Consider the following 15883-nt stretch of genomic DNA (forward strand, 5'->3'; position numbering starts at 1 on the left):
ATTTCTCACATCAAGAAACCAACATGACTTTTCACACCAACCTTTATCAGCACCCATGAAAATCAGCATTTCATAAGTCATATTTCTTTGCATGGCTGTTAAGCTATAAATCTCTCTCATGAGGTCAACTGGTAAGAAATGTGATTATTTAAGTATTATCCAATATTTTAGGTGAATTTCATTATCACATTAAGAAAAAGCAATTTTCAGAAGAAAACGAACTTATCACTCTCCACAGAGCAAGCATATAAAATCTTCTCTTTGTTTCCATCACACTTTTCAGTATCCCCTGTGGAGGAAAGACTACCCAGAACTGTAACCTTACTACTATATGAACTGCGGCAGAACAGATATATGGCTTCTGTTTTTTATCCACATCTAAAACAGAATCCTCCCCAATCCCTTTCAAAACACAATTTCAAATTATTTCAATTTATCACAACACAGCTGATTTTATATCTAAACCCAAAGGACTCAACTCTCTCTTTTAAACTGACACATCGGTTTACTGTTATCCCTTACTTCTACCACTTAAAGAACAGGGATATATAAACTTTAAGTCAGCTTTGGAGTTAATAGTGCCAGGCAACCAGATTTAGTTATACTGCATCTATACAAACACACATGTGCAGAAAAGGGTAAACAGCAGGCCTGAGACCACCACCCTTAACAGAGGCCTGTTTGCAAGAAGGCCCTTAGGGGTACCTGGGAACACAGACTGTGGGAGGAGTCCACCATTCTCAGAACTGGTAAGTGTGACCCATTGTGCCTCAACTGTCTATACAAGCAAGAAAGTTTATGCTGAACTCCTTCCTCTCAGCAAGTGTAAAATTTGGGCATATGCTAGGAAAAGGGTGCCTACATGACCAGCCCCCAGTAACAACATTGGGCACTGAGTTTCTAATGCACTTTCCTGGTAGACAACACTTCACCCCTGTTTTCACACTTTGATACTGCAGGAATTAAGCATGTCCTTGGCAGAGGACTCTCGGAAGCCTGCTCCTGGTTTCCTTCAGACTTTGTCCCATGCAATTTTTCATTTGCTGATTTTACTGTGTATTCTTCCACTGTTAATAAACCACAGCCATGAACATAACTACATACACAAAGTGCTGTGAGTCCTAGTGAATTGCCAGATCTGGGGGTGGTCTTACAAAATCCACAACACAACAAACTGAAGTGAATTAGTTAACGTGATAAAGTAAAGCATACACCAGTGAAAGTATTCAAATACAAAGACATTTAAAGTTACACATTTTAAAAGACACAACTTGAAATTAAATCAGGATTAACCAGAATTAAAGACTAAGACATACAAAAATTCTCTCTAAAATTTATTGAAAAGTTTGTGGCTTCCTGTATTTTCAGTTGTCTAAAAACAACATTTGGACTTGTAATTGTGGCTTATCCTTATACAGTTGCCCCCACAGTATGGGCTTCCCTGATGGCTCAGTGGGTAAAGAATCTGCCTGCGATGTAGGAGACACAGGAGACCTGAGTTTGATCCCTGAGTCAGGAAGATCCCCTGGAAGAGGAAATGGCAACCCACTCCAGTATTCTTGCCTGAAGAATCCCACGGAGAGAGGAGCCTGACTACAGTCCAGAGGGTTGCAAAGAGACACGACTGAACAATTAAGCACTCCCAAAGTATGGAAAAGGTCAGTTTTCATTCCAATTCCAAAGAAAGGAAATGCAAAAGAATGCTCAAACTACTGCACAATTGCACTCACCTCACATGCTAGTAAAGTAATGCTCAAAATTCTCCAAGCCAGGCTTCAGCAATACATGAACTGTGAACTCCCTGATGTTCAAGCTGGTTTTAGAAAAGGCAGAGGAACCAGAGATCAAATCGCCAACATCCGCTGGATCATGGAAAAAGCAAGAGTTCCAGAAAAACATCTATTTGTGCTTTATTGACTATGCCAAAGCCTTTGACTGTGTGGATCACAAGAAACTGTGGAAAATTCTGAAAGAGATGGGAATACCAGACCACCTGACCTGCCTCTTGAGAAATCTGTATGTGGGTCAGGAAGCAACAGTTAGAACTGGTCATGGAACAACAGACTGGTTCCAAATAGGAAAAGGAGTATGTCAAGGCTGTATGTTGTCACCCTGCTTATTTAACTTCTATGCAGAGTACATCATGAGAAACGCTGGACTGGAAGAAACACAAGCTGGAATCAAGATTGCCAGGAGAAATATCAATAACCTCAGATATGCAGATGACATCACCCTTATGGCAGAAAGTGAAGAGGAGCTAAAAAGCCTCTTGATGAAAGTGAAAGAGGAGAGTGAAAAAGCTGGCTTAAAGCTCAACATTCAGAAAACGAAGATCATGGCATCTGGTCCCATCACTTCATGGGAAATAGATGGGGAAACAGTGGAAACAGTGTCAGACTTTATTTTGGGGGGCTCCAAAAATCACTGCAGGTGATGACTGCAGCCATGAAATTAAAAGACGCTTACTCCTTGGAAGGAAAGTTATGACCAACCTACATAGTATATTCAAAACCAGAGACATTATTTTGCTGACTAAGGTCCGGCTAGTCAAGGCTATGGTTTTTCCTGTGGTGTATAGTGCATGTATGGATGTGGGAGTTGGACTGTGAAGAAGGCTGAGCGCCAAAGAATTGATGCTTTTGAACTGTGGTGTTGGAGAAGACTCTTGAGAGTCCCTTAGACTGCAAGGAGATCCAACCAGTCCTTTCTGAAGGAGATCAACCCTGAGATTTCTTTGGAGGGAATGATGCTAAAGCTAAAACTCCAGTACTTTGGCCACCTCATGAGAAGAGTTGACTCATTGGGAAAAATCTCTGATGCTGGGAGGGATTGGGGGCAGGAGGAAAAGGGGACAACAGAGGATGAGATGGCTGGATGGCATCACAGACTTGATGGACGTGAGTCTGAGTGAACTCTGGGAGATGGTGATGAACAGGGAGGCCTGGCGTGCTGCGATTCATAGGGTCGCAAAGAGTCAGACACGACTGAGCAACTGAACTGAACTGAAAGTATGTTAGATTTAGCACATCTACAATGTTTTATCAGCTCTTCACTATATAGAAATGTATCTTAATAAAGCAAGCACCAAAAATGCAAAAAGAAATTTCAAAGATTATTCTAAATTAAAGAAATTTAAGAAATGATTTTTTGTATAAATAAGGTCAAGGTCTCTGCTAAATTCTCAGTAAAACCATACAGATTTCCTAACAAAAAGACCATATGAAAGATACTTCAAAGTATACCCTTTCACTAAAGGAAAAAAATTAATTAAATCATAAAAGTCCCCTTCTGTCACTTATAATAATAATAAATTCAAGACTGGAGAAATATTTAAGAAGCCAAAAAAGAACAAAGATATGCATTTCACTAAAATAATAAAATCTTAAGACATCCTACTCAATTTTATGAAATGACTGATGACATGATTGTGCTTACTTTGTTAAATCAAGAAAAAATTACTACTTACAAATAGAGATTCATAATGTGGGAGACCCGGGTTCAATCCCTGGGTTTGGAAGATCCCCTGGAGAAGGAAACGGCAATCCACTCCAGTACTATTGCCTGGAAAATCCCATGGACAGAGGAGCCTGGTAGGCTACAGCCCATGGGGTCGCAAACAGTCGGACACGACTGAGCGACTTTACCTTTTTAAATATTTTTTTAATTACTAATACAAGACCTTTAAAAAAAAAAAGGCAAAGACGCAAACAAAAAACCTAGAAAGCAACCTAACAAGCTGTGAAGTCAAATTATAGTTTGGAAAGTTAACCACCTTACTTATTACTAAAATGTCCCTATAATTATAATGGAATTTCCTTCATTTATTGAACTCTCCTTCATATTTCCAATAAATTTATCATTTAATCACTCTTAACTATCCCAGTGAGTTGGCTTTAACTGGTTTTATAAGGCTCTCAATTTATTTTTATTTTATTGAAGCAAATGAAGTCCCAAGACAAGGGAACTGGTGAGAGCCAGCAACGCTTTCACCGTTTGTATCTTCTTATCTCTTCAGCCCTCTTCACATTAAGGGGCAACTGACAGATGATAAAATCCACAAGTAGTAAACTCATCAATCATCTAAGAACAGCCTAATTTTATTCAGATCCAGGGATTCCAGTTAGGGCCAGTAAATTCCTTCTGTTTAACTATAACTTGGGAGCCAGTTTCACATTAAAACCATCCCTGTGACCCAGAACTAATTTATCTAAATATTCTACCACCTCTGATCCACAGGTTCACTTACCACACCTCGAGCCACCGAGGTTTTTTCAGAAAGGGACAGATCTCATAAAAGGAGAACTTTACTTCCTTTGACATATCAAATCAGATTTGATTGAGGGAATAAAATAATTATAAAATATTTCACCATCTTACTTTCAAAAAAAGTTAAATCTATGCTAAATGGAAAAAGCTTTTTCTATTTCCTTGAAGACATGGGTCAGTAATTCCAGGTAATTAGGTTCAAATTTCAAGGCCCAAAGAAAACAGGTATGGGTAGAGGCCAAGTTTACTCTAAAAATTAACACGTTTATCTTTTAAAAACTAATTACTCTCTTACAGAAGAAAAAGCAAGTTGTTTAAAACCACAAGTATTTTCAGCTAAGTTAAATGTGAATAAACAATTTCTAACTGATAATAAAAACATTTTTCATTAATAAACCACAGAATCAAAAAACTCCTTCAGGAATAAATTTACAATGTTTATGCTATCAAGAATGACATAAAGTATTTACCACCCGTTGGTCCTGACACAGCTTACAGGGAGAAAGAACCAAGTTCCTCCTTACTTAAATCATAAAATTCATAATGGTTACACCACCTGTTTTCATATAAAAAATTTCTCTAATGTAAATGAATTTTGCTAGAGGGACTCTCAATTATAGAAATAATAAGAAAACTACTGAGCTGTTAAATGGTAGTCACTATTTTTCTCCTTGTTTTCTGTTCTTTTCCAATTTTCATATTCACTTTAATTCAATAATGGGTTTTTCTAATATTGACCCCATCTTTAAAGTGGTAAAAATGACATAAAAATGGTCTTTCCAAATAAAAATGAAAAGTAACTAAGAAAAAAAAGTAATACCAAGTTTAATAAACTCATGTTCTAATAAGCCATTTCTCCTCATTTATACCTTACATATTAAGCATGCACACTTAAGAGTGTCCTACACTAAGCAAGCACTTAGTCTATTGAGTCAGATTCTATCTCAGATTCTAATTTCACATGAAGCACAATTTCAGAATTTTCTTAAATGAAAATCACAATTACAAACTAACAAATTCAAGAGTTAAACTGCAAGTGCTAACTGCCTTAATCATGTAAAAACTTTAAAAAAGAAACATTTTCAAGGCTAAAAATCTCCTTTACCCATTACATGAACATTGGTTGTAAAATAAAACATAATAAGGTAGTTAGTATATTAACTTCTACAGCTCAAGTTAATAAAGACTAGGATGACTATCTTTTTTAAAAGCATGTAAAAGTTTCAAAGTATTATAAAACAGTATTATATTCAACTTCAGAAAGCTCCTAAAACATTATTAATTTACTTAAATTAGCAAATATGTATCAAAGTACACACACATACACACACACAGTGCAACTGTCAAGCTAATGCTAACCATCTGTTACCTATTTTAAAACACTGTCAGTGATTGATTAATATAAGAAAGTAAAATCATTCCTGGGCTTTATCTTCTCATATTTAAAGTGAGGGAAATATTTCATTAATAAATACATAACGGTATATAGAAAAGTTAATAGGGTAATTAGAAAAGAACTAAGATTAAAAACCTAAAAATCAAAATCAAAACTAGAATTCACTGCATGTTCACTATTCAAAGGAAAAAAAAAAAGAACATGGGAAATTTAGAAGTATGAAGAACTTTGTACTTCTCACAATCAGCAGTGATTGTTTTTAAGAACTTATGGTTAAGTAGACAGTAAACCAACTATATACTCCAATAAAATTAATTTAAAAAGAAAAGAAAATGACCTGCAGAGCCAAAAGATGATTACCGTATACAGTCAGCCCTCTGTATCTGTGGGGGTTTCCCTGCTGGCTCAAACGGTGAAGAATCTGCCTGCAGTGCAGGAGACACAGGTTCAGTCCCTGAGTGGGGAAGATCCCCTGGAAGAGGGAATGGCTTACTACTCAAGTATTCTCGTCTAGAGAATTCCACGGACAGAGGAGCCTGGTGGGCTCTAGTCCCTGGGGTCGCAAAGAGTCATACACAACTGAGTAACTAACACTTTCACTTTATGTATCTGTGGGTTCTGCAACCAATCTCAAATAGAAAGTATTTGAGGGGAAAAAAATTCCAGAAAGTTTCAAAAGGCAAAACTTGAATTTCTTGCGAACAGGTAACTATTTCCATAGCACTTACAACTATTTACATAACATTTACATTGTATTAGATATTATAAGTAAACTAGAGATGATTTAAAGCATAAGGGAAGATGTGCATAAATTATAAGGAAACACTACACCACTTTACCGAAGGGACTTGAGCATCCAAAGATTTTTATATTCCTGACGGGTCCTGAAATGGATCCCCCTTGAATACCAAGGAACAACAGTTTTAAGATAGTTAAAGCAAGAGACCAAATGATGGTAGACATTTCTTTAGTCTAAAAAATTTCACTAACAAGCAGAGTGATTTTTCCTAGCAACCACTCTGCCTGCTAAATAAACCTAGTGATCAATGTGAAATCTTTTATTTTTTGCTGGAAATAAGAAATCTACAAGTCTGAAACACAGAAATCCAATTTTAACCTCAACTGCCAGTACTCTTGCCTGGAAAATCCCATGGATGAAGAGGCCTGGTAGGCTGCAGTCCATGGGGTCACTAAGAGTCAGACACGACTGAGCAACTTCACTTTCACGCGTTGGAAAAGGAAATGGCAACCCACTCCAGTGTTCTTGCCTGGAGAATCCCAGGGACAGCAGAGCCTGGTGGGCTGCGGTCTATGGGGTCACACAGAGTCGGACATGACTGAAGCGACTTAGCAGCAGCAGCCACCATTGAGACATATGTGAAAAACCTTACATTTAGAGACGTAAAAGTTTACACAATAACAAAATGTATAATAATGATTCACATTTTTAAGAAATATTGTTAAAAACATTAAAATGTATAACAGGAATTAGTCTCACTGACCTATATATTTAATCTAAACTACTGCTTGGGGAAGATTTTATATAGAAATTTCATTTCATTCATGGGATACAGAAGAAAAAAGATTGCTCTCAAATAATTGGGCTGAAACTGATTTGTTAGTTCATGTAAAAATTATCACAAGGTATAATTACAAAAATAATGTATTAAAATATGTTAAAAACAAAACAACCATAATAAGTCTTTTTAAATTCCAGTCTTAAAAGGTATACATTACATTACACTCTAAACATAAATTGACACCATAAGGGAAAAAAGTGCTCATGTACAAGTTAAGGCAGTACCAAGAGTCCAAAAATATCTGTGTTTCCCCAACTGAGACTTCCTGTAGTTCAGGCAGCCTTTGACGACCTCTAGATACAAACATTTTCAAATATAACATGTTACAGAATTTGGAGCATTTTCTGAAGTACAACTAGATCCAAACAAGAAATAAACTATAGCTGGTATTACAAAATTCTAATCCTTCAGATTACCTAAATCAAAGTGAATATGTTGTACAGCAGAAACTAACACAACCTAGTGAAGCAATTTATCCTCCAATTAAAAAACTAAAAATTAAAAAAAAAGACTGGATATGAGCAGAATATAATAACTACAGAATAAAGAGCGGATAAGAAAGAACTGCAAAGGCTTTGTATGATTATTAATAATTAGAATAATCATGCAGCACTGTGTCTCAGAAAATTTTCTAAAATATTTAAAAAATAATCTATTTGGATGAATGAATGAAACAAGTCCCATAAACTGTTCAATATTTACCTTTAATCCCTACAGGTTACCTAGTCAATGAAAATATAAGATCCTATCATATCTCTATCTCCAAATCAAAAGTTAGATTAAAGCAAGCTTTGAGTATTAAGACAAATGACTTAATAAAATAAGATCCCATTGTAGTAATTAATAAATTACAAATAGTGTCACAGAAACAACATCCAAAAGAACTGAAAAGTACCTAAAAATCTCATCAAAATTAGTAAGTGCCATTTCACTTAAATAAATGTTCAATAAGTAACTTGAAGGCAAAAATGTTGATAAAAGTACTTAGAGCATAGAAACATTAAAGGAATGAACTGTATTTCATCTATTTTAAAGTGCTTTCCCCCTCACACATTTTAACATCTGAAACTCAAAAAGCCTTGAATCTGGCTGTGAGTCAATTATTGCAGGGAAAAGTTATTTTTCTCATGCCAGTCACCATGGCGCCCTATGAGAATGAGATAACTGAATTCTCACCTCAGGGCTGTTTTGGACAATGCTGCTAAGTCGCTTCAGTCATGTCCGATTCTGTGTGACCCCATAGACAGCAGCCCACCAGGTTCCTCTGTCCCTGGGCTTCTCCAGGCAAGAACACTGGAGTGGGTTGCCATTTCCTTCTCCAATGCATGAAAGTGAAGAGTGAAAGTGAAGTTGCTCAGTCGTGTCCGACTCTTAGCGACGCCATGGACTGCGGCCTACCAGGCTCCTCCGTCCACGGGATTTTCCAGGCAAGAGTACTGGAGTGGGTTGCCATTGCCTTCTCCGGTTTTGGACAATACTGCAGAATGAAATGAGACTGAAAACCTGAATCAGTACCGGCTTACAGTTCAAATTCTCAGGGGAAGTTCTTTTTAACTCCCTCCACTCAGTGCCAAGGTTGAGAAGTGGAAGTTTCTTTTCTGTCCTTTTCTGTGGGAAAGTTTATTTCCCTTTTAATTTTATATTTACCTAAGTTGTAGCCTTTCAGTGTCCTAGCTTTTTAATTGGTTCCCCTTTTCCTTACCATGGGTTGTTTGCTTTGTTCTTCAGTGACACATAAATTATGGTATAAAACTGATAGCATCCTAAAATTAATCAAATACGTACATGAAATGAAACAGCATCTAACATAATGATAAAAAGTAACAAGAGTAATATTAAGCAAATAAAGAAAATAAAAATGAAGTTGTAAATACCTGTCTTTTGTATAAACTCTCAAAAGTCTTCTATCAAAATCACTTTCATATCTAAACCTCTCATCCATGTCTTCACTTACTTCTGGATCATAGCCTGGTCTGTAAGACTGTTTATCAAAAGCACGATCCTCATTAAACCTGTGAAATCTTCTATCTGGAATGTCAGTCTTGCTGTCAAACCTTTGATGTGTTTTACTGGAAAAACCCACTTCTTCATCAGTTTTTTTAATGACTCTTCTATTGTTCCTTAATTCAATTTCATCATCTAATTTTCGGTACCTGTCCTCTTCTAGTCGTCTTTGGTTTAGAAGTTCTTCATATGCTTCTGAAGGAGTTAAGACATCTTTTCTAGGACCCTCTGAATTTTCGCAAGATGACTGTATTTGTGAAGGTAAATCAGGTTTAACCTGACTAATAGGTTTTTTACTTCTTAGATTCTTCTGCTGGTTAACAAAAAAAAGACGAAAAAGATCTTAATGAGATGCTATCTTCTAAAAGGTAATTAAATTCTCAAATGATGCTTAATCTATTTACCATCTCAAATCAAAGGCTTAATCACCCATAAGAAATATCTTTTCTTTAGGTAATAACCTCCAAAGAAGTGTTATCCTTTAATAAAACTTAATAAATACAAAATAAATAGGCAACAATAATATGGATAGATGGTTACAAAAAGAGAAGATAAACTATCCCAAGGAGATTTTACACGTATTTTGGCAGTTAAATATTTGTTCAGAGTATTTCAAATTAAATGCCTTCTCAACACAGAGAATATAGGATGCAGTAAATTTTTCAACCACTCTTAAATTTGGTTATATTTCTTTACATATATATGTATATACACACATACAGCTAGAAATTTGTCAGTACAAAAAATCACTTAAAAATAAAATATAAACAAACATTACTTAAAACCAATCTCTAAAATTAAATCCCCTCCATGAAGTTCAAGTTAAAAAGCAGAGTAAGTTCTTCAGTATGAGATAAAACCATTTACAAAATTAAATCTCTCTCCTGTGTTTGGTTCAGTTTGGCTTAACTTTTTAAATATTTATATAAAAACTAAGTGAAATGTTTAATAATATAAAAATATTTTCAAGTGAGTACAAATATTCAGCATGTAAAGATTTATTTAGAAGCAAAACCTACCTCAGTACTCTTTTCTACCTGTCTGAACTTTTCAGTGGATTCTTCCTTATCCCTGAGAAATTGATTGTATTCTTTGTTACGTTCAAGTTTCAACCTTTCCTTAAAATAGAAAACCAAAAGGTAATGTTAAAAAAAAAAAAAGGCAATGCTAATTTCAACATTAGGAAAAAGTACCTAACAGTCAAATCAGACTCATACAATTCAGAGATCCTGCTTAGCATCAAACTTTACTAATAATGTCAAAGGCAGGAATAGCTGTAAGGCACAGGAGATGCAGGAAGAGATCAGAGACCACCAGTGCAGTTCCCCTCGTCCATTCTGGCCACATTAAAATAAGGTTTACTACACGCTTAAGTTCCAATTAACACAGGCAATCTCTAACATGAGGGCATGGCTTTGATTTTGAAATGCTTACATTTTATACTCCAATAGTTACTTGACTTAGATGATACCTTCCTAGGAGCTGTGACCAGTTAAGTCCCTGAATTCTCTGTTTACCAACAGCAATCCTAGAGAATCCCAGTGCACTCTGACGAAAGCATTCATAAATAAATCTCTTCCACCAGGAAGTGCATGAATGTGTTTGCCAGTAGGTCTGTCATTAGCATGTTTCCAAGACTTGACCGGGCTACCATCCTACTTTCCTTCTCAAAGGTATCTCTTGCCTCCAATTCCTCATACCACACCCTTGAAAGACCTGCTTCTATCCATTTCCTTCCCAAGTTTAAGGAAAGATCTTCGTTCTATTTAAAACATAAAAACGTAAAATTATCATAGTAACTAAAATGTTATAACATCAATGTTCTGTTGAAACATAAATATATTGTATTAGGAAATGTTCTTAAGCCCCAATACCTTCAGCATCATTGAAACAGCACAATCTAAAAAGTTTTGTAAGAAGTAAGGCTGTCTTTTGAAACTTACTGTCTATTTGCCTTATATATCATAATTCTGATCTAGCTTGGGAATTTGAATATCTGCAAGAGGAATACAGTGCTTAATCACTACCCCCTGTTAAGATAATATACACTTATTTGTGATAGGAACACATATTCAAATAGCCCAAAAATCACCTATATAAAAGCTCAGGATACTCTCATCCACTCATCTCACTGATAATTTTTTTCACATACCCTGAACTTTATAGCTTAGAAACCAATGCTTTAAAAAAATGAATTCTGAACATTTAATTAATATATTAAAGGAATATAGCACATTACATGGTTACAAATGTAACATTCCAAAACATTTTTTAAACAGCATTAGAGACTCAACAGATTTTGAAAAACATCAAGTATGGAAATGACGTAAACTTGTTTGCATTTAAATCAAGAATATACTCTTTCATGATTTTGATGCCTCAAGAAACTGCTATCCATAACAACTATTCCTATCCACCTACCTTAGCAGATAACCTCTCACCAATAGGAAGAGAAACTCCCAGAGTAGATGAATCTGTTTCACTCACGGATAGAAAATTTTTCTGTATATAGACACACACATTAAAAAAATACATTACCTAACTGCCTTTATAAAATGTTTCATAAATGTGCTTTATATTCTATTAATATAGTCTAAATTATTACATTATACAGAGCAACAGAATGAAATGGAGATGAAGACAAACTACAAATGTGTGAAGACTATACCAAAATTAGAAAAAAAGAGAATTTTCTAATTTCTCTGCAATTAATGGATATGTATTTAAATGCCAGAAGGCATAAACTATGAACATTATTTCTCTTGGAGCCTCTCCATTCCTGTCCATTAAGCATTTATGTAATGCAGTGTGACAGAGCATCAGACTAGGAATCCAAAGGCCTGGGCTCTTGGACCAGCTACCACAATTTTCAGCTGTGCTACACTGAGTAAGTCACTTAATCTCTCTGATCCAGACTTTCTTCTGTAAAATGAAACTGGAATCTATTTTGCCTTAACAAAGCTGCTACAAGATCAAGAAGGATTTAAAACATGTAAAATCTCTTTGAACACCATAAAACAAACACAAGGGATTTATAAAAAATATATACAATCCTCAACTTTCTGGTACTAGTGCTGAGTAGTCATATAATCTGGAGAAGTTTCTTAATTTATCTGCTTCTGTTTCTTTGTAAAACAATAATAATAAAGTCTATATTATTAGGTAATGAGGATTAAATCAATCAATACTTATTAACCTAATTCTATGACTTTTCTGTATTCATAAAACAAGCAATCTAATACTTTTCTGTTACTTTTACAGGTGGTAGGGAGAAAAAGATAAGCATATGTTCCCTATATTTAAGAGATTTATAATTCAAATGAAGAAACAAACATGGAAACAAATAACTACAATATAATGTACTGCAACAGAGTTATACTCAAAACATCATGGGAACAAAATAATTTATAAAAACAGACTAATCTGAATTTAGAAATAAGCTGTGCTACAAAAGCTAATTTGAAAGGCAGTTACATAAATTCTAAGCTTATTTATTAAGAGAAACAATTTGACACACAACTAGATCCCTGAGTCAGTTTGATCCCTATATACCAAAGTACAATGTAAACCTAGTCATTTTGTAGTTACACATGTATCAAAAAACAGAGTTCCAATTTTGAGCATACAGAGATACTGCATCCTTATTCCTTCATTAAGCCATGCCCCACTCAAAACATGGGCCCAGAATGATGTCTGTATTTTTCAACAAAATGAAAAAAACTAATAATAAGGATGACAAAGTGAGCTTCGCTGAACTTTAATCATTCACTCATTCATTTAGTAATTACTGAGTGCCCAATATGTCTACACTGTTTGATACACCTGGGACTTTTCAGTGAAGAAAACAAAAGATCTTTGCCTTCCCAAAGTTCACATTCCAGCAGGGGAAACTGACAAGAAATAATAAACACAATGAAGAGTAATTCTACAGTATGTTAGAAGGTGGTAAGTGCTGTGGCCAAAAAATAAATAAATAAAATGACAAGAATAGTTGATAGGTAGCCTACAGGCTTCTAGGGGATGGGAGTCGAAAAGATTGGAAATCTGGAGTTCCCTTTTTAGACATGCTCAACACAAGATACCCACTAGATTTCTAAGTGAAAATGTCAAGAGTCTGAGGTTCAGGAGAGAGGTCTGGACTGGAAATAATTTACTGACTCAGTTTAAAAACTTCTTCTGAGATTATGTTCTTTTTGTGTTTAGATGGCCAAGTGTTTTTTATTCTAAAGACTAGAAAGAAGATGGTAGTTAATTGTTTAAGTGGCTCTTCTTGGCAGAAAAGATTTGATCATTTTTTAAAGTTAATACTCTTGCAAAAGTCTGGAAGCCACAAGAAATCCAGAGAGAATGGGACTTGGAAACTGTACATATTCCAGGAGTCAAGGAACCATGGCAGCTGCCTCCCCATATCCTACATAATTTTCTTTTTCCCTTGCTTTCCTCTCCACTCCCGCCTCTCAGATGTCAACCAAAAATTGTCTTTGTCATATTAAGGAACAACTGTTCCTCTACTACAACTATATTCTTAATGATCTAAGACCAAAAATTCCTTCACAGCCCTTTACATTTAAAGATTTGTGCTCCTCGATTCTTCTCTTTCATAAAGGCAATTTCTTCCTATACCTTCCATTGCCATTCTTTTTTAAAAACGTTGTGTCTATAAAATAATGTAAAATCCACAAGTGAAAGTGGTGGTGGTTTAGTCGTAAGTTTTGTCCAGCTCTTGCAGCCCCACGGACTGTAGCAGATACTAAAGGAAAACCTCTGCCAACGAGCAGCAGGGAAGGGGAGAGGACAATGAGGCCCAAGGCCAGGGAGGCAGGCTGGATCGTGAAGAGGCTACTCATGTCATGCTAAGCAACTTGGGTTTTTATCCTGAAGGCAGAGAGGAGACACAGAAGGATTTCAACTGGTAAGGGACAAGATCATGCTGGAAAGTAGCATGGAGAATGGATTGAGAATTAGGGCAAGGAGATCAGTCAAAAATCTGGAGGCCTTTCCTGATCATTACAGTACCTGCCTTGTTAAGATTTATCACTGTCTGAATTGTATAAATGTTATCTCTACAACTAGATTCTAAGCCCCTTGAAGACAAAATTCATACCAGATTCATCTCAATGACAAGTGTTTAAAAAGTGTTGGCTGAAAGATAAATGGATGTGTGAGATTCATTTTAAAAAGTTTTATAAAATGTTTTCTTCATTTTCCAATATAAGTTTGCAAATGTAATCCACAGGTTTGGGAACCAAAACATCAAGTAATCCAGACTGACAACAAACAGTTCAAAAATATCTTAGAATATCTTAAATATTCTGTCGTTTTATTAATCTTAATGCAATCAGTACAATTATAATTATTTTGAAGAACAAAACCGTGCATGCTGAGAACAAATGAATTTACAATAGCTGCAGAATATTTCTAAAAGATGCATAAGAAAGCAACAAAAACAAATGCAAAGCAGGAATCAAAAAGAATGCCTGATTGCACTAATGGAAACATATGATGTATAGAGTGTCATTTTGCTAAAAGCAAGGATCCAAAATGGTGCCATTAAAAAGTCTCTGAATCACAAATGAAGTTATTTTTATTAGTTTGTGAACAACAATATCATATATGCAAATAATCACAAGCTACTAGATCTAAAACAAAACAGTAAAGAACAACATTTTGCAGGCAACCCTACCTTTCTTTTTGCTTGTGTAATACCCTAAAGTCAAGGGAAACAAACCATTGGTAAAATGTATTCAAAGTCCTTTCTCTTCATGTCAAATCAAAATAAATAAGAGACGATTCATACATGTGGAATAAACATTACAAAGCAGGAAGAAACTAAAGAATCTCTTGGGATGACTAGAAACATGATGACAGTTTTAGATACATTTATAACCTAGTAAACTATATTTTAAAACTTATAATAATTAGGTATCATGTAATTTAACAAAAAATACTTAAAACAAGAGTTCCACTAAGTGAATAGATTAAATCATAAAGCAAAACCTGATGATTAAGGAAATATGCTGAATGACGTTTTATAAGCTTAGTTCTTAAGAAAATAATTAGAAACTAGAACTCCACATGTCATTTTAATACATGGTTGAAGGGAACAGAGTAGTAGGCTGGGCTATTTTATACCATGACTACTCTATAAAAAACATGAACAACAAGAATTTACAATCTCATTTAAAATTAGAACCCACTGTCCTCCTTAAAAGGTCAAGAGTCTGTGTTATTTCATGGCACCAATTCTCAGAATCATTTTTTTCTCTATCAATGTCATATATATCACTTAACTTTTGTTACAGTACATTGCTAGATACCCCTAAAAACGTAAATATTAATGTATATGACTAAAAAATCTTATGAAAATAAATTCAGGAGGTAAATTCTAAAGCACAAAACCAAACGAGTTACTAGAACTCATTACCTGAGTAAGGTAGCGTCTGTAATCTTGTCGCAGTTCTTCTTTCAGTTTATGTTTCTTCTGTTCATAGTCTTCCCCAAGTGGTAAACTTAATCCATAATCAACTCCTAGAAAGAAAACAACTTCTTAAGCAATGTAGCTCATTGCAACCCAATCTCAATTTCAATGCAATGTCCTGTAACAAAGCACAGTAGGAAGGAACACAGTCATGTGGAT

General features: G+C 35.1%; 1 protein-coding gene across 9 annotated transcripts in view; it reads right to left on the minus strand.

The window, feature by feature from the left end:
* Positions 1 to 15883, minus strand: part of CSPP1 (centrosome and spindle pole associated protein 1) — a 113738-nt gene that overhangs the window by 69625 nt on the left and 28230 nt on the right. For 6 of the 9 annotated variants that reach the window (XM_018058438.1, XM_018058443.1, XM_018058440.1 and 3 more), the window contains exons 4-8: positions 15671 to 15774; positions 14930 to 14953; positions 11668 to 11748; positions 10266 to 10364; positions 9117 to 9559 (exon numbers count right to left, since the gene is read on the minus strand). In XM_018058438.1, the coding sequence (XP_017913927.1) occupies positions 9117 to 9559; positions 10266 to 10364; positions 11668 to 11748; positions 14930 to 14953; positions 15671 to 15774 (751 nt within the window). The remainder of the gene's footprint in view (positions 1 to 9116; positions 9560 to 10265; positions 10365 to 11667; positions 11749 to 14929; positions 14954 to 15670; positions 15775 to 15883) is intronic. The other 3 variants (XM_018058437.1, XM_018058439.1, XM_018058441.1) reach the window with 3 other exon arrangements.

Source organism: Capra hircus, chromosome 14, assembly GCF_001704415.2.
Source record: "Capra hircus breed San Clemente chromosome 14, ASM170441v1, whole genome shotgun sequence".
Classification (NCBI taxonomy): Eukaryota; Metazoa; Chordata; class Mammalia; order Artiodactyla; family Bovidae; genus Capra; species Capra hircus.